Source organism: Tubulanus polymorphus, chromosome 1, assembly GCF_964204645.1.
Source record: "Tubulanus polymorphus chromosome 1, tnTubPoly1.2, whole genome shotgun sequence".
NCBI lineage: Eukaryota > Metazoa > Nemertea > Palaeonemertea > Tubulaniformes > Tubulanidae > Tubulanus > Tubulanus polymorphus.
Genome location: NC_134025.1, coordinates 31,759,068 through 31,777,945, shown reverse-complemented (window position 1 = coordinate 31,777,945; position 18,878 = coordinate 31,759,068). Strand labels below are relative to the sequence as shown.

Here is an 18,878-nt window from a genome sequence, read left to right as displayed (position 1 = left end):
TAATACATTTTTCAATCTTATTTCATTGAAGTCACTTCCAGCGTTTCATGTGCAGTTCATATTACAAGTTATACACGCAGAGGTTAAATACAGAGTTCACGCAGTGATCACACGGTGATCTTTCGGCGTTCACATGGCGATCACTCTGTGTTCACATGGTAATCATGGTGATCACTCGAACATGGTGATCACTCGACGTTCACATGGTGATCACTTGACCTTCACATGGTGATCACTCGGCGTTCACATGGTGATCACTCGGCGTTCACATGGTGATCACTCAGCGATCACATGGTGATCACTCGGCGTTCACATGGCGATCACTCGGCGTTCACATGGTGATCACTCGGCGTTCACATGGATAAAACGATATTTCTCGGAGATGATGTTGAATGTTTCTAAAATAAACACATAATTCCGGTAAACGATAGCAATTGAATGTCGCAGTGGCTGAATTCCGCGGTAGCCGCAGTGGCTGAATTCTGCGGTAGCCGCAGTGGCTGAATTCCGCGGTAGCCGCAGTGGCTGAATTCTGCGGTAGCCGCAGTGGCTGAATTCCGCGGTAGCCGTAGTGGCTGAATTCCGCGGTAACCGCAGTGGCTGAATTCCGCGGTAGCCGCAGTGGCTGAATTCCGCGGTAGCCGTAGTGGCTGAATTCCGCGGTAGCCGTAGTGGCTGAATTCCGCGGTAACCGCAGTGGCTGAATTCCGCGGTAGCCGCAGTGGCTGAATTCGGATACAAAATACTTACAGAAAATGATGAGAATAAGTCAATAAATTGACTGTATCTTCTGACAGCTTCCCAAACATCAGCAGGTTGTAAAGCTATAGAACCGAGTTCTAACGGCCGACTGGAACCTTCAATCTGTAATTATACAATACAATACGATACGATACGATACGATACGATACAATACAGCTGTCTCTCAGTATTGATACATTATTCGATTTTCTATTATTTACCTTCTTTCTTTTCTTGAATTTAGATTTGAAGTTAGCACTTGTTTGAGTGATTGTCTCAGCGCAGTCAGTAGTCGGGCTCTGCAGAAATAATATCTGATTCTAGTTACAACAGAATAGAGGGGGATGATACTGATACAACTTCATCTAATTTATTGCCAACAGAAACCTTTTTAGATGTCCTAGGGGAGGGAGGGACGGGGAGGGGAGGGACGGGTCGATCGAGATATTTACCGTAGGTGTAACCGGTTCCTTTTTGACGTGACTCGTCGCAGCTGCTGCAGCTGCTGCTGTTAATGCAGCTGATATCGAACTAAGATTCTGACTATCCATCGCGTCGTGATTACTGATACAATGTGAGATAGCTGCTGATATCGGATTATTCATCTCTTTTTCACTATCTCGACGAACTATCAGTGATAAATCTATAATCTATAAAACATCGAACATTAACAGATTAAACTGCATCCGTCTGTCCAGAGAGTTCACACGTACTTTACCTGAGCTACCGTTTCATAAGTTAAATAACTGAAAACCTCCATCGCCGCAACATTCGGTTTAACGTCTAAATTTAATCCTGTTAAAACCCAATCTTTAAACTTCTGTGATCGGTATTTTCTACCTAAGATAAAACACAAATCACGCGTCCAAAATATAAACGAGATTAAACACAAAACGAGGTATAAAACTTACTGAATGAAGTTTGTCGAGCTTCGCAGAATTCTTTATATTGTTGAGAATCCATTGATCGAGTTTGTAATTCAGCTCTCTATAAAATAAAACACCACTCACTTACCAGTGCACTGGTGAAACCACTCACTTACCAGTGCACGGGTGAAACCACTCACTTACCAGTGCACTGGTGAAACCACTCACTTACCAGTGCACGCTCATGTTTGATATCATCAATTGAATCATCATCGCATAAACTTGATAATTCACCTATAACACAAACAACACATATCATGTATGTACAAACTAATGACCTCTCCTCCCTGCCCCCACCCCCCACACCGGCCTCTCCTCCCTACCCCCACACCAGCCTCTCCCCCTTCCCCCACCCCCCACACCGGCCTCTCCTCCCTACCCCCACACCAGCCTCTCCCCACCCCCACACCAGCCTCTCTCCCCTGCCCCCACACCCACACCGGCCTCTCCCCCCTCACTGCGGCCTCTCCCCTATACTAACCTGTATGGTCGATAGTACTGAGGAAATCTTGACAGATTTTTTTACGTTTTCGCGGATGACCTTTTAATTCTACTCCTAAAATATATATTCAATAATACCAGTCAATGAGATAAATCATTACGAGGTGGATCAGAGTGGATCGGTGTGGATCAGTGTGGATACCTGTAGCTTCGGAATCTTCATCCTCTGTTTTTGTCATTTTCAGATCTTTCAGCGACATGTAACGAATTAAACGTCTTAATTTCACTTTGTCTTTACGCAATAAAAATAGGAAATCTTCCAGACTGATCGAACGAGCGTTTCTCATAGCAGCTACATCAGCTACCTTCAATACCTATTGAACACAATACATAGTACAGCAGGGGGAGGGGAGTACCGTGGGGGAGGGGAGGGGGAGTACCGTGGGGGAGGGGAGGGGGAGTACGGTGGGGGATTCAACTCACAGCTGATTGTATATGTTGATGAGTTATCTCTTCTATAAGAACTGCAGTTTCATGAAGTGGTTTCCGCACATCTCCAAAACCGTGCCTACAATTAATACAACAAAATATCAGGCAGTGGCCACCACATACAGGGGCTCGTGTCACTGGGGGGGGGGGGGGTGACGAGTCCCTAACCCTACCAGTCTCAGTAAACATACATCATTTGTTGTATTTCTAATGCAAACCACGCGTGTGGTGATACTTTAACCACAGCACCTGACATCAAACTATCCGATTCCATTATTGTTTATTTTCTTCCATGGGCGCTGACATATTGGATTCGGACCACGGACCGGAACATTACGGATTGGCAACATCCACCGGACCGTCCACCAGTGTTAGATCTTAACCGTTCGGTGCTGCCCCTATGAATAACGATAGCGGAATTTCTGCGAACTAGAATAATGGCGCATATTTATTGCCAATTGTAAATTGTTTTTGTTTATACGTGTCCTGATAATTTATGATAAGTTGTATTTTTTTCTAAAAATCCTAGCGATGTTTCTTCATCTCTGGGTTAATTAAGTTATGTATAATGTTCAATGATCACATGATTTACAAGAAGAATACATACACTTCCGGTCCCTCCCGATAGAAATACAGATCTCTCCGATACGATTCTACATTTCAAACTAATTCAAAAACAGTCGATAATACCAACACTTCACAACCACGTGACGATTTATTCGGCGCATGTCGACTCTTCGCCACACGTCTGCTCAACTCGACTCCTTCACAACTCCCTCTCCTCAACTCGACTCCTTCACAACTCCCTCTCCTCAACTCGACTCCTTCACAACTCCCTCTCCTCAACTCGACTCCTTCACAACTCCCTCTCCTCAACTCGACTCCTTCACAACTCCCTCTCCTCAACTCGATTCCTTCACAACTCCCTCTCCTCAACTCGACTCCTTCACAACTCCCTCTCCTCAACTCGACTCCTTCACAACTCCCTCTCCTCAACTCGACTCCTTCACAACTCCCTCTCCTCAACTCGACTCCTTCACAACTCCCTCTCCTCAACTCGACTCCTTCACAACTCCCTCTCCTCAACTCGACTCCTTCACAACTCCCTCTCCTCAACTCGACTCCTTCACAACTCCCTCTCCTCAACTCGATTCCTTCACAACTCCCTCTCCTCAACTCGATTCCTTCACAACTCCCTCTCCTCAACTCGACTCCTTCACAACTCCCTCTCCTCAACTCGACTCCTTCACAACTCCCTCTCCTCAACTCGATTCCTTCACAACTCCCTCTCCTCAACTCGACTCCTTCACAACTCCCTCTCCTCAACTCGACTCCTTCACAACTCCCTCTCCTCAACTCGACTCCTTCACAACTCCCTCTCCTCAACTCGATTCCTTCACAACTCCCTCTCCTCAACTCGACTCCTTCACAACTCCCTCTCCTCAACTCGACTCCTTCACAACTCCCTCTCCTCAACTCGACTCCTTCACAACTCCCTCTCCTCAACTCGATTCCTTCACAACTCCCTCTCCTCAACTCGATTCCTTCACAACTCCCTCTCCTCAACTCGACTCCTTCACAACTCCCTCTCCTCAACTCGATTCCTTCACAACTCCCTCTCCTCAACTCGACTCCTTCACAACTCCCTCTCCTCAACTCGTCGACGATTAAAACTCATAAAACCGAGCGCTTTATTAAATATTTATTTACTGTTTTGCAGTTAACAAGTGATTTTATTAGGCACAGGTTTGACAGCACAACTGAAAATAGACAGATATAAGTGCAGGTGAATATCGCGATGGATTCGAACCCGGGACTAACGATGTAGATTATACTTACTGGGATATTACTAGGAACACGACATGCATTTTTGGTGCATCCTTTCGCTTTATCTCCCCACATACACGCTACAAAATTGAACATATAAACTCAGAGTAACAGCAGCAGCAGCGGCAGCGGCAGCAGCAGCGGCAGCGGCAGCGGCAGCGGCAGCGGCAGCGGCTAGGAAGAGGAATAGTTGATGATCTATTTACCTGGGTTCGATTTATTCGCTAATTTACCACATGAACCACAACAAGCTTGTCTAATTCCGTCACTGTAACAATGAGTCGGGTCATTTTTGATAAATGAAGCGCATTGAACGGTTCCGACACCGTTTATATTCACTGTTTTAGAATCACCGAACATACACGACTCTATAATTACAACAAATACATCACATACAGTTACACAAAGGTCGATACTACAGTATACCATCGATCATCCCAAATTACCATCCATTTTTGGTGCTTTGCTATCCTTTACACAGCTTCCCTTCACGCACCACTGAAATATATCATATACAAATTCATTCGATAATTTGAGGGATCTCAGAAATAAAGCTCTGCACCCGCAGTGACGTCATAGCGACGAACCTTCTGATTACCACAGGAAGAACCAGCGGCAGCCGCGTTATATTTAGTCGTACATCCTCCTCCTGGTGACGTGCACCACAGATGATAACACATCTCATTCAATTTACTCTGAAAACAAAATAAATCAAATCACTGCAGAGTTGAGTGTGTGGTATGTGTGATTGACCTATAGGTGGCGCTACTCACCGCGCAATATCCCGAATCCGGACCATATATCTGTTTACACTGAGTATCCGGGTCGTATAATTGTCCGGGCATTTCTGATGTCTTCTTTTTGAAATCGATTGATTTCGTGTGAGTTGCCACATTCTTTAAACAATTCCTGAAGTTACATCGATATTACATCAATTATCTATTCATAAATCATGTCTAATTGATGTAATTGATGTCTCTTACCTTCCTCCCAATGAATTGATGTGATTTTTGAATTGTTGAATGGAGCAGGAAGAGAAATGATAGGGGTTGATTTTAGTTTGATCATCTACTCTTCCCCCTGAAGCCGACATTATATTCTGCGCTGAAGGTTGACAGTTATTTCCTACTCCGTCGTGACCGGAACCCAAACTATCATTATCAATTATCATCAAATGTAAAGAAAAACGTGTGAATTTGAAATATGAAATTGAGAGCGATTTGAAACAGAACCGAGGAACGGAAAGCCGAAATATATTGAGTGACGTCACTCAGATCTACTATCTACGAACCAGTTGCTCGGTTATGGATTAGATTTAGGACCACGTGTTGTCTAACACCATCTTAATTCTATTGTCAATCTAACAACTTCAGATTTCAGATCAGTTTTAAGTCACGATTTTGCAACTTGGCCCTGGTTCATTGTTCAGCACGTTTAACTGGCGAAAGGTGGCGCATTGGAGGGGGTGGGTTTGGGTTTTGGGGAGTGTTTAGTACCTATGTCCTAACTCATGAGCACCAGTTGTTATAGAACTGAAACCACCGTGTGATTCTACTACAGATCCGGCTTGTCTTTCGCAGATAGCTCCAGTATACGCTAAACCTATATTAGGATAAATCAATAAATATAAAGACGGCCAGCGACCCCTAGTGTTCATCATTGAACTAACAGATGAAATGTACACCACACCATCCTTCATCGGCAGGGATCTGCCTGCTGGATGGTATCCTTAGACTCGGCACCCTCAGTCGAGCTGATGCCATCAGCAGGGGCCGATCCAGGGGCCTCGGATAATTCCACACCGGATCTCGAGTATTGTGTAATATTTACCTGCAGTGCCAAGCTGGCCGTTATGATGGATATCCATTCTATACAAATATGAAAATAATTATCTTAATAATAATAATAATAATCAATCATCATACACGATAAATAGTAAATAATTCATAATGCACTTACACGGTGAATAACATGGTATGATCTTTATTAGGTAAACCTGTTTGTTTGCCGGCCCAGTTCACCAGGTCATCTAAGGCTTTCTGGGCATCCACGATATCCCTGGGTTTCGATCTCTGTCGACTCGGGGAACCATCAGTCCATTTAGAATCACCAGCTGACTAGAAACATCGTGAAATAATTTCTGATTTTTATTAAATGAATCGATTGATGTTGAGACGGATGATGATGTTGAGACGGATGATGATGTTGAGACGGATGATGATGATACGGATGATGATGATGAGACGGATGATGATGAGATGATATTTACCCGCGCGATGTAGAATCCTGCTAACCTCACATATATAGATAGATCACGTGGATTGATGTTTCCATACAACATATCAATCTATAACAGAATTCAGGCTTGAAACATTGTTTCTCATTTCGCGTTCTCGACCCTTACACTAATACTTACACCGTTTACAACTTGCGCGAAATATTCCGTTATTTTAGCCATGTCACCTTTCCAGCTGAAAATCAATCAATCAATCAATCAATCAATCAATCAACTCGAATTAATGAATTGTTTCTATTGGTAGATAATTACTCACTAATTTACATACTAAGTAAATGTGGAAAAATCAATAACAGCTAAAAGTTCGACGCCATATTTAACAGGTGCCCGTTTTTGTACAGACGATGTTTTCGTTACCATGCCGACCAGCTCATCGTCTAAAAAGAGTATTTAATAATTAGGTAAACGAATTTTATTAGTTTGATATGTTAATTATATGTTAATCATATGTTAATTACCTTCAAAAGCGACTGATTTAACGAGACGTTTTGTGACGTAATGAGTAACGCCGCCATCTTGGATTTCTCTCTTTTTATTCTCTTCAGACACTTCTATTAAATATTCCGTTCCATCGCCGTGTAAATCCATAATCCCCGCCTAAAATATACTCCCGTATTTAAATACTCCCCCGGAATCATTATATAGCGCACGTGATGCGCATAGTCACGTGATACTTACGAGACTTCTATAAACGCGACCGTTAGACAATGATTTGGTCGTCACGGTAACAGCGGCACGTCTATCCATTGATTGATACGTCTCTGAATTCTGCAACAATGGAATAGAATCAACGTCAAATCATATATAACAATTAGTTATTTGAAGAATCTATTTATGGGTCAGGCTTACCCTTCTGGTGACATTGATTCGATGTATTTTACCCTTATCAGTAACAAAAACTGGAGCTTTAGAATTCACTGAATCACGACGAATCAAGTGCAACAATACAGCATCATCGGCTGCTGGAAACTCCAGTCTAAACGCTAACGTTTCCGGGTGTAATTCCGACGCCGATCCCGAAATATCGCGTTTTGTGACGTCATGAATTTTGATTGTTTGACGCTCTAAAAAGTTAATGATCACGTGATAAGCCCTTAATTTGAATATTAGTTTTATGATTTATCAGCGGGAGTAAAACTATCTTACCAGAACAGCTCGAGTAATGAATAATAACCGTTAAAACAATTAATATCACCCGAGTAATTACCGGTACCGCCGTCATGGTAACAGGTAGGAGCAGACGATTAGAATATTCTGTTTAAATAGACACCGATGAATTGTTTGGGAAAATGAAATCTGTTTTTAATTCACACCGGATTTTAAAAAATTCTCTGTTTGTTTGAAATTGTTTGATTTGATTAAAAAACTTCATTCATTTCTGTCACTGATAAAGTTTTCTGAAAATCAGACACCTCTGACGTCACACCACCTATCATAGTATTAAGTTTGATATTGGTCGTTGGGTTGCCGGTATCCTTATAGCCTGCCTTGTTTCCCGCTGCCTGCTGTCCATCCAATCGCTTGTCTGTCTGACTGCTGCCCACTAGCCTGTCTGTTTACCTGCCCACCTACCTGCCTGCCCTGACAGCCCGCCTGTCTGTCTGTCTGCCTATGTGAGGGAGCTGATGACTATGATGGATGACAGAGTTTAAATATTTGAATGCGATTCAATTTTTAGCGCAAATAACAGCAATTTTTATCAGATTTAAAATAAACTCATATCCGGAGTAAGAATGATGATATATTGACAGTTTAGTCGTTATCTCACAAATCTCACATATCTGAACGTGATATTTCACAAAATCGCCTTCAAAATTACATAATTAACATCAATATAAACTAACATACAACTTGGATTCTGGTCCTGTAATTTAAGATGTTTCAATTACTTATAAAATAGATAAAAATATTAACATTGGTATCAGCAGCATAACCCTAACCCTAGGAGATTAGTAACCCTAACCCTAGCTCCACAATAACCCTAACCCTAGCTCGGCTGAGACTCGAACTCGGGTCTCTCAAGTGCAAAGCCAGAGTGTCTACCACTAAACCATAGAGTTCTGGTGACTGCCCAGGTTTGTAAGTTTGTCTGGTCAGTATGGGTGACTGGTGACCAATCAGGCGTGGCACCCATCACAATGGTGCATAATTACTGTTGATAGAAGAGCGATTTTCCTGACCTGGAAGAGGATGTTTGAGTTTTTCTATGCATTCTGGGAATCTGACTGGGCTTCCTTGCCCGTTAGAATCACCAAGTGTGCCAGGGTTCAGTAGACTTAGGTCCCCAGGGGAAAATTAATTGAATGCAATTGATTTTGAAACATTTCTTTATGTGACACAAATGAATTCCATTGCAATCAACAATATAAATATCATCTTATGTATGTATGCAGAAAAATGCTCATAGCCAGAATTATACTGCGACCTGCTGGTCCCAGCGTTTGGGCCCTTGGTGTGTGCCCGTGACACAGTTACTGGGCCGCGCTCCCGACCGACCGGAACCGATCTCTTTACTTCAGACCCAGTTGACCACCGACATATCTAACGTCTATTTCATCAATATGTGATCATTGTTCTTGAGTCGTATCTGAGTCCACGCCCGGTAGTATCCGGTACCCGACCCGCGACCCGAGATTCACACTGTGTAAATCGTTTTGTGTTTATACATAGCAAACCAGCCATTGGTGGTTAGAAATAAGTCCGTACCAAGCACGCAATATTTACCAAAGTATACCGACCAAAATATTAATTAATTTTGATACTTTCAAATAATTTACACCATACATCATTTTTATATGCATTTATTCGATCATGATATCATTTTATCTGCATGAAATCGTGAAAATAAAACGTAAAGAATTGCCTGCTAGGAGGGCAGTTAATACTCTCAACGGACCGGCCGCAACAACTCGAGAATCGATGTTGACATCTCTTGTTGAGTTGTGAAAAATGTGAGAAAAAACAGAGAACAACAAGAGAGAGAGAACAGCAAGAGAGAGAGAACAGCAAGAGAGAGAGAGAGAACAGCAAGAGAGAGAGAGAACAGCAAGAGAGAGAGAACAGCAAGAGAGAGAGAACAGCAAGAGAGAGAGAGAACAGCAAGAGAGAGAGAACAGCAAGAGAGAGAGAACAGCAAGAGAGAGAGAGAGAGAGAGAGAGAGAGAGAGAGAGAGAGAGAGAGAGAGAGAACAGCAAGAGAGAGAGAGAACAGCAAGAGAGAGAGAACAGCAAGAGAGAGAGAACAGCAAGAGAGAGAGAGAGAGAACAGCAAGAGAGAGAGAACAGCAAGAGAGAGAGTACAGCAAGAGAGAGAGAACAGCAAGAGAGAGAGAGAACAGCAAGAGAGAGAGAACAGCAAGAGAGAGAGAACAGCAAGAGAGAGAGAGAGAGAGAGAGAGAGAGAGAGAGAGAGAGAACAGCAAGAGAGAGAGAACAGCAAGAGAGAGAGAGAGAGAGAGAACAGCAAGAGAGAGAGAACAGCAAGAGAGAGAGAACAGCAAGAGAGAGAGAACAGCAAGAGAGAGAGAGAACAGCAATAGAGAGAGAACAGCAAGAGAGAGAGAACAGCAAGAGAGAGAGAGAGAGAGAGAGAACAGCAAGAGAGAGAGAACAGCAAGAGAGAGAGAACAGCAAGAGAGAGAGAGAGAGAGAACAGCAAGAGAGAGAGAACAGCAAGAGAGAGAGAACAGCAAGAGAGAGAGAACAGCAAGAGAGAGAGAGAGAGAACAGCAAGAGAGAGAGAACAGCAAGAGAGAGAGAGAGAGAACAGCAAGAGAGAGAGAACAGCAAGAGAGAGAGAGAGAGAGAACAGCAAGAGAGAGAGAGAACAGCAAGAGAGAGAGAACAGCAAGAGAGAGAGAGAGAGAACAGCAAGAGAGAGAGAACAGCAAGAGAGAGAGAGAGAGAACAGCAAGAGAGAGAGAACAGCAAGAGAGAGAGAGAGAGAGAACAGCAAGAGAGAGAGAGAGAGAACAGCAAGAGAGAGAGAACAGCAAGAGAGAGAGAACAGCAAGAGAGAGAGAACAGCAAGAGAGAGAGAACAGCAAGAGAGAGAGAGAGAGAACAGCAAGAGAGAGAGAGAGAGAGAACAGCAAGAGAGAGAGAGAACAGCAAGAGAGAGAGAGAGTGAAAGTATCCGTTTAAAGTAAGCATTCTACTTTACAATTGTAGATAGAGGATTGAGGATACCCAACAAGTCCCAAGCTAGGATTAGGCTAGTCGTCGCCAACAACAACATCCATTCCGATATTTGACAGTTATCCACATCACATAACATAGCTCATGGGCTCTCTCCATCAGTCATTCAGGTTTAGGGTAGCGTCGTCACTACTGGGTTCCCGCACGTGACTCCCTCTGTCCTCAACCACCTCCCCCCCCCCCCCCCCCCCGGTGGGGATGTGAGACTGTTATGTGATGTATTTGTTTCTTTATAGAATGAGTAACAATTCAACTGGAGTAATATCAGCTGGAGCTGGAGCTGCTGGAGTTGATTCTATCGATCATGTGATGAATCTATCTGAAGATTTCAGTAATTTATTAGAATCTACAGAGTACAGCGATCTCGTATTGAAAGTAGAACAAACTCGATTCCCGGTTCATAGAGTTGTTTTAGCCGCAAGATCTGAATATTTCAGGTAACAAGAGGCGCCGGTCACTGACCCTTATCCTAACCAAGCACCGGGTCACTGACCCTTATCCTAACCAAGCACCCGGTCACTGACCCTAACCCTAACCAAGCGCCGGGTCACTGACCCTTATCCTAACCAAGCACCCGGTCACTGACCCTAACCCTAACCAAGCACCGGGTCACTGACCCTTATCCTAACCAAGCACCCGGTCACTGACCCTAACCCTAACCAAGCACCGGGTCACTGACCCTTATCCTAACCAAGCACCGGGTCACTGACCCTTATCCTAACCAAGCACCGGGTCACTGACCCTTATCCTAACCAAGCACCGGGTCACTGACCCTTATCCTAACCAAGCACCGGGTCACTGACCCTTATCCTAACCAAGCACCCGGTCACTGTTTGATTTAATGAATTCTTCAAACTCTAGTCATAACAAATGGAGAAACTGTTTTAAATTTGATGATATTTTCAGGGCTCTACTTTACGGAGGTTTAAAAGAATCAGCTCCGACTTGTCGTGAAATAGAATTACAAGTTCCTTCTTCAACTGCATTCCAATTATTACTCAAATATATTTATACAGGAAGAATAAAACTGGCGAACATGAAGGTAATAGAAATATCTCGGTTAAAACTGTCGTGAAATCTCTGTTTTATTAAATAAATATCGTTTTATATTTTATAGGAAGAGAATCTTCTAGATGTTTTAGATCTGGTTCATCAGTACGGATTTCTAGATTTAGAAACATCGATCTCAGAATATTTAAAAGCTAATTTAAATCTGAGAAATATTTGTATGATTTATAATATAGCGAATCTATACAATCTGAATTCACTATCGGCAACATGTTTAAAACATATCGATTCTAACGCTAAACATATCATCCAATCAGATGGCTTCATTTCATTAACAGAGGTTAGTTATATTCTATCTGTTACACCCCCTCCTCCCTCAATCACAGTCCGGGCTGTTACACCCCCTCCCCTCCTCCCTCAATCACAGTCCGGGCTGTTACACCCCCTCCCTTCCTCCCTCAGTCACAGTCCGGGCTGTTACACCCCCTCCCCTCCTCCCTCAGTCACAGTCCGGGCTGTTACACCCCCTCCTCCCTCAGTCACAGTCCGGGCTGTTACACCCCCTCCCCTCCTCCCTCAATCACAGTCCGGGCTGTTACACCCCCTCCCCTCCTCTCTCAATCACAGTCCGGGCTGTTACACCCCCTCCCCTCCTCCCTCAGTCACAGTCCGGGCTGTTACACCCCCTCCCCTCCTCCCTCAGTCAGAGTCCGGGCTGTATTAACTGCAGTTGCTCAAAAATGCATTAAAGTTACTTGTAGATAAATGTCATATAGCGACAAAAGAAATTGCATTCATCACTAACAAACTATTGAGCAACTGCAGCCTGGAACTGTTGGACAGTGTTTATGATACCGGTGGCTCCATCTATATTGTATATTTCAGAATGCGTTGTATGAAATCGTGCGTCGTGATTCGTTTTATGCGAATGAGAATGATATATTCACAGCTGTTTGTAACTGGGCTGATAATAATCCCGAGTTACCGCGCGATCGAGTTATTCAATGTGTACGCTTACCTCTGATGGATTTAGACGAGATTCTTACTAAAGTTCGACCGACGACTTTAGTCTCACCGGACGCATTACTAGATGCAATACAAACTAAAACTAAATGTAAAAATATGGAACTCAGTTATAGAGGCATCTTAGGTAGGTTCCAGAGAGAATCTGGAGATACAGGGGTTCCAGGGAGAATCTGGAGATACAGGGGTTCCAGGGAGAATCTGGAGATTCAGGGGTTCCAGGGAGAATCTGGAGATACAGGGGTTCCAGGGAGAATCTGGAGATACAGGGGTTCCAGGGAGAATCTGGAGATACAGGGGTTTCAGGGAGAATCTGGAGATACAGGGGTTCCGGGGAGAATCTGGAGATATAGGGGCTCCGGGGAGAATCTGGAGATACAGGGGTTCCAGGGAGAATCTGGAGATTCAGGGGTTCCAGGGAGAATCTGGAGATACAGGGGTTCCAGGGAGAATCTGGAGATACAGGGGTTCCAGGGAGAATCTGGAGATACAGGGGTTCCGGGGAGAATTTGGAGATACAGGGGTTCCAGGGAGAATCTGGAGATTCAGGGGTTCCAGGGAGAATCTGGAGATACAGGGGTTCCAGGGAGAATCTGGAGATACAGGGGTTCCAGGGAGAATCTGGAGATACAGGGGTTCCAGGGAGAATCGAGACACGAGAGGAGGAGGAGCTGAAGGGGAGGGGAGGGGATGAAGAGGGGGAGGGGATAAAGGGGAGGGGGAGGGGATGAAGGGGAGGGGGAGGGGATGAAGGGGAAGGGGAGGGGATGAGGGAGGTTTAAGAGGATCAGTGAGATGTTTATTGTTGTATTTACAGTAAGTGATGAGAATGTCGCCACAAGTCGTCACGGAGCTGAAGTCATCCACGGTGAGATTAAATCTGCATTGTTAGACGAGGATGTTACGACGTATGATTTAGATCGGGGATTTAGTCGACATTTAATCGATGAATCTTGCGCTAATCCTGGAATAGTCGTTCAGTTAAAGGAGCCACATATTATAAACACTATCAGATTGTTATTGTGGGATAGAGATCAGAGGTCAGTGAGTAGTCTCATTGAGTGTTAACCTACACCCGGTGCAACTGGATCCGGGAATTTAACTCATTTGAAAGGAAATAATTAGATGAACGCGTTTTATATTTTACAGATCTTACTCGTATTATATTGAATGTTCTATGGATAATAAAGACTGGGTTTGCATCGTCGATCATTCCAAATATTTCTGTCGATCCTGGCAAAAATTACACTTTCCAACTCGCGTCGCAAAGTAAGTATAACTCACTCGCCAGGGCTCAGTTCTACTCACTCGCGTCGCAAAATAAGTATAACTCACTCGCCAGGGCTCAGTTCTACTCACTCGCGTTGCAAAGTAAGTATAACTCATTCGCCAGGGCTCAGTTCTACTCATTCGCGTCGCAAAGTAAGTATAACTCACTCGCCAGGGCTCAGTTCTACTCACTCGCGTCGCAAAGTAAGTATAACTCACTCGCCAGGGCTCAGTTCTACTCACTCGCGTCGCAAAGTAAGTATAACTCACTCGCCAGGGCTCAGTTCTACTCATTCGCGTCGCAAAGTAAGTATAACTCACTCGCCAGGGCTCAGTTCTACTCACTCGCGTCGCAAAGTAAGTATAACTCACTCGCCAGGGCTCAGTTCTACTCACTCGCGTCGCAAAGTAAGTATAACTCACTCGCCAGGGCTCAGTTCTACTCACTCGCGTCGCAAAGTAAGTATAACTCACTCGCCAGGGCTCAGTTCTACTCACTCGCGTCGCAAAGTAAGTATAACTCACTCGCCAGGGCTCAGTTCTACTCATTCGCGTCGCAAAGTAAGTATAACTCACTCGCCAGGGCTCAGTTCTACTCACTCACGTCGCAAAGTAAGTATAACTCACTCGCCAGGGCTCAGTTCTACTCATTCACGTCGCAAAGTAAGTATAAATACAGCTAGAACTCCTCATTATATTTGTGGTGATCAATATGATAATGAATTATGCTTAGTAAATTGAATTAGAAATACAACTTGGGACTTACAAAATAAAGATGGCTTAATCACTTCCCAGGGCTTAGTTTTTACTCACTCACCAGGGGCAAATTCCATAGTCATGGCTTAGACTTAAGACCAGTCTAAGGCTCTCTTAGTTCTATAGCTAATCTAACAGCTTAAGACCAGTCTTAAGATTTGTGACTTTTGGACTTAAATCTCGACTATGGAACCGGCCCCAGGGGCTCAGTTTTACTCACTCGCCAGGGCTCAGTTATTGTTTTATATATTTGTAGGTATTTTCGTATTGTCGGGACTCACAACACTGTCAACAGAGTTTTCCACGCGATCGCATTTGAATGTTATTTCACTTATTCAACATTTGTTTTAGACAATGGAATTATCGGTAAGTTAAAACATGGTTCTACAAACAGAGTCTACTGTATCATCCAACTGTTAAACTCTATTCTAAGAGACCGGTATATGACGTGTATTATCAGTGTGTTTATATGTTTTAGTACCCAGTAAGAATGTAGCTACATTAGACTGCAGTGCGTGTGTATTAGAAGGTGTCAGTAGATGTCGTAATGCTCTCATTAATGGTCATACTAAGAACTATGACTGGGATAGTGGATATACATGTCATCAGTTAGGTAGTGGATGTATTATTATACAGTTAGCTCAGCCGTACATGTTAGATTCTATGAGGTTTGTACGACGTTATTCCGTTTCTATAGCGACTGCTGTCATCCATTGTTGCTATGTGTATTATATTGTTGTAACAGATTGTTGCTATGGGACTGCGATGACCGAAGGTATAGTTACAATATAGAAGTTTCAGTGAATCAACAAAACTGGGAAACAGTAGCTAAACGTGAAAACTGTAGGTAAGCCTTACAGGAGAGAGAGGTGGGGGCCAGGGGGCCAGGGGGGGGGGGCGGGGCCAGACTAGAGGGAGGGACACTGGGTGTTTATGGGAGAGAGCCGATGAAAACTGATATCAATTTATTTGTTTATTAAACTTTTCAGATCTTGGGAAATCCTAACGTTTCCGAAACGGCCCGTGGCATTTGTAAAATTAATTGGAACGCACAATACTGCTAACGAGGTAATTAACTAACGAGCTATTGTTTATCTGTGTCTGTGTATATAACTGAATTGATTGTTGTGTTTTAAATTACAGGTTTTCCATTGTGTTCATTTCGAATGCCCGGCAGACCAAGAAGCATTGAATCAATATAAACAAACACTACTAACGCCATCTATTGGTTCGTTAGATAATGTAAAGGATATATAGTGTAGATACTGCTCACTAGGGGTCTCTACTGTCTGTATTTGGTGCTGTTATTCTGTGATTGTGTTGTAAATACATTTCATCAGTAATTAAGTTCACAAGGTAATGGGGAAGGGAGTGAGGCCGGAGGGCAGGGGAAGGAAGTGAGGCCGGAGGGCAGGGGAAGGAACTGAGGCCGGAGGGCAGGGGAAGGGAGAGTGAGGGAAGGGAGAGGGAGGGAAGGGAGAGGGAGGCCCGGGGATATAGATCAGACCCTAGTACCTAGCCGTCGTTCCACACGGTAACAACCCCACAGTCCATCATGTTCAGTGTTAAACATTGTTTGTACAGTGAAATAATATTTATCTTATAGAATTATTTTTCAATAAAAAACTGCGTGATTTAATTCTTTGTTTTATGTTTTGTTTTAATGTTTGGGTTTAAGACTCTGAAGCGGATTGTCTGGGCACCAGTAAAAAGAGAGGGACACAAGTTGTAGGGCTGGGACTCACCACTAGAGGGAGACATATGTATAAGAAAGAGTAGAAATCCCAATACAAGCACACCGAGACCTTTACGAGGATGGATGGAGATTGATCTGTACGATGAAACAATCCCTGAGTCTAATAATACCACAATAAAAACCAATGTTTTATTGTTCTATTTTTTATTCGACTCGTTAATTTCCTACGTGTTCGCCATCTATTGGAATTTCGTCGAACTATCAAATTTCTTGAATCTACTATATCCAAGATTAGTGCTGCACTTTATTTCACAAGCGCCATCTATCGGAAATGAAGTATAACATGTACCATCGATTAGAAATGTAGGTCCCTGGTTCGAACCCGGTTGTTTGACTGACGCTAGTGACAAATTTGAAGAGATAATGGAACGGGAGTCCCAGGTTCGAACCCGATAATAAATTCATGGTCAACGCCGGATGTTGAATTGAGGATGAACAAGGGCGTACCAGGTTCGAATCCAGATACGGAAATCACTGAGTAGACCCAGTTATATTCTGAGGGGGCGTGAACCCGAACCCTGGTAAGAGTTAGGACTGCTCCGCGATCGGGGTGTTAGAAACCAGGTACCCTAGCAGCGGGACATCTCCGTGAGGTCGGATCCAGAGTAGGCCGGGATTATTAAATCTGTTTTAAGATCTTGATTTACAAAAGTAAACAAAACAAATCTGATAGAAAAATCTCAGATTGAATATGAACGGATGGTTCCGTGTTACCAGAGTACTAACGGTTAGAACAATGACTATGTTCCGCATAACCTTGGAGTAATGTAAATTGTTGATCGACGTTAGAATACCTCGGTAAATGAATATTCTTGGAATATTTTAAGGGATTATTTCTAATTGTTTAAAATCACGGGTATTTATTAGTATATAAGTTATATGGAGCGTGAAAGTAATAGAACTAATGTCTTATACACAGGTAAAGTACATACAACTTAGGTTAAACTGTGTGTACACATAGATATTATACTGTCGGGTTAATTACACTCACAGTGAGAGCCGCAGTACGCGAGACTCATCCCGTCCGTCAATAACTACTGCGCCGAATTTTATTCTTAATTAAAAAGGTAAATTTCATTTCATCTTCAAAGACACTTTCACAGTCGTGAGTTATAAGTGTTTGATACGGTTCCACAGTTTGTGATTATAGTTCCACGTCTGCCTCGCAATTACATCAAATATAATCTATAATGAATTTCAAATCGGCAAGTGAATAAACAACAAGTTTAACAACAATAAATCAGCTGAATTTAACTATTTATATTTGATGCAAAAATCCTTTTAAATCATGCGCAGGCTTTGTTTATTGAGTTTAGTTGAGCTTAGTTTAGTTGAGTTGAAGTTTAGTTAAGTTTAAGTTAAGTTTATAATTTAAGTTTAGTTTATAATTTAAGTTAAGTTTATAGTTTGATTTAAAGTTTAGTTTATAACTGAAGCTTCTATGAATTCATTGTTCAAAATGAATTTCATTCCATTTGACAATTTTCTATAACCGGAAGTTAATTTTGTGTATAAATTGACTACGGTTCCTGCATGATTAAACTTGTAGTAGCGATTAAAGTTAATCCCCCGGACTACCCCCGGACTACCCCCCCCCCCAAACAATCAATTTAATTCTAATTTTATTACACTTTAATCAACTCACTATTCATAAATCTCATTAAGAGGTAACTATTCAACCAATCAGATCGAATTGCTCGCTAAGAGTATCGTCGTTGTATTTGTAGATATGTAACTAAGAGTGGTCGTGTAGAGGGGTGTACGATGTTCGAACCCGGTGAACAAGCTGCTGGATACATTCTATCTATTCTAGTTGCTATAGCGATCGTTGCTAACCTGATATTGATGATATGGAGATCGATTCGGGAACATAAAGATGTTTTAATCGTTATAAAGATGAGTTATATTCTACAGGATATCGGATCTATCGGATTTAGTATCGGATTATTGATAGTTGTGATATCTGCTGATGATATATCTGATAATTCCTCCTCCTCCACCTCGTCGTCGTGTCGCGGAGCTGGATTCATATTATTATTCATGTTCACTACAACAATATTCATGCACGTCACTACCGTAGTTACCATGTTGCTATGGCAACTGGGTAAACTGGCTAGAGGTGGATTCTGCGTTTGTATTTTTACGACAA

The 18,878-nt window shown here is 42.9% G+C and overlaps 3 protein-coding genes across 4 annotated transcripts; 1 reads left to right on the top strand and 2 right to left on the bottom strand.

Annotated features, from left to right (window-relative positions):
• Nucleotides 1-30: 30 nt before the first annotated feature.
• On the bottom strand, nt 31-2,915 carry LOC141913124 (transcription initiation protein SPT3 homolog). 2 transcript variants are annotated; one of them, XM_074804583.1, is made up of 11 exons: nt 2,789-2,915; nt 2,592-2,676; nt 2,311-2,482; nt 2,149-2,223; nt 1,840-1,901; nt 1,653-1,728; nt 1,460-1,581; nt 1,194-1,391; nt 963-1,040; nt 751-864; nt 31-398 (listed from the first exon to the last, which is right to left on the bottom strand). In XM_074804583.1, exons 1-11 carry the CDS (start codon nt 2,869-2,871, stop codon nt 354-356), a joined length of 1,110 nt encoding a protein of 369 aa, XP_074660684.1. In that variant the 5' UTR covers nt 2,872-2,915; the 3' UTR covers nt 31-353. The 2 variants fall into 2 exon arrangements, with proteins under 2 accessions (XP_074660684.1, XP_074660691.1); XM_074804590.1 differs by having other exon boundaries at nt 1,460-1,536.
• A 1,369-nt stretch (nt 2,916-4,284) lies between these two features.
• Nucleotides 4,285-7,951, bottom strand: LOC141910979 (A disintegrin and metalloproteinase with thrombospondin motifs like). The gene is made up of 17 exons (XM_074801898.1): nt 7,867-7,951; nt 7,570-7,784; nt 7,399-7,488; nt 7,179-7,317; nt 6,989-7,097; nt 6,841-6,895; nt 6,694-6,771; nt 6,384-6,541; nt 6,255-6,292; nt 5,921-6,026; nt 5,408-5,575; nt 5,198-5,333; nt 5,012-5,119; nt 4,871-4,922; nt 4,631-4,792; nt 4,437-4,504; nt 4,285-4,357 (listed from the first exon to the last, which is right to left on the bottom strand). The coding sequence occupies exons 1-17, from the start codon at nt 7,940-7,942 to the stop codon at nt 4,334-4,336; spliced, it is 1,782 nt and encodes a 593-aa protein (XP_074657999.1). The 5' UTR covers nt 7,943-7,951; the 3' UTR covers nt 4,285-4,333.
• A 2,994-nt stretch (nt 7,952-10,945) lies between these two features.
• LOC141901784 (BTB/POZ domain-containing protein 9-like) lies at nt 10,946-16,599 on the top strand. The gene is made up of 12 exons (XM_074789255.1): nt 10,946-11,027; nt 11,154-11,354; nt 11,824-11,959; nt 12,035-12,265; nt 12,811-13,075; nt 13,766-13,988; nt 14,098-14,217; nt 15,230-15,339; nt 15,452-15,641; nt 15,719-15,820; nt 15,963-16,041; nt 16,117-16,599. The coding sequence occupies exons 1-12, from the start codon at nt 11,002-11,004 to the stop codon at nt 16,228-16,230; spliced, it is 1,797 nt and encodes a 598-aa protein (XP_074645356.1). The 5' UTR covers nt 10,946-11,001; the 3' UTR covers nt 16,231-16,599.
• The last annotated feature ends 2,279 nt before the right edge of the window (nt 16,600-18,878 follow it).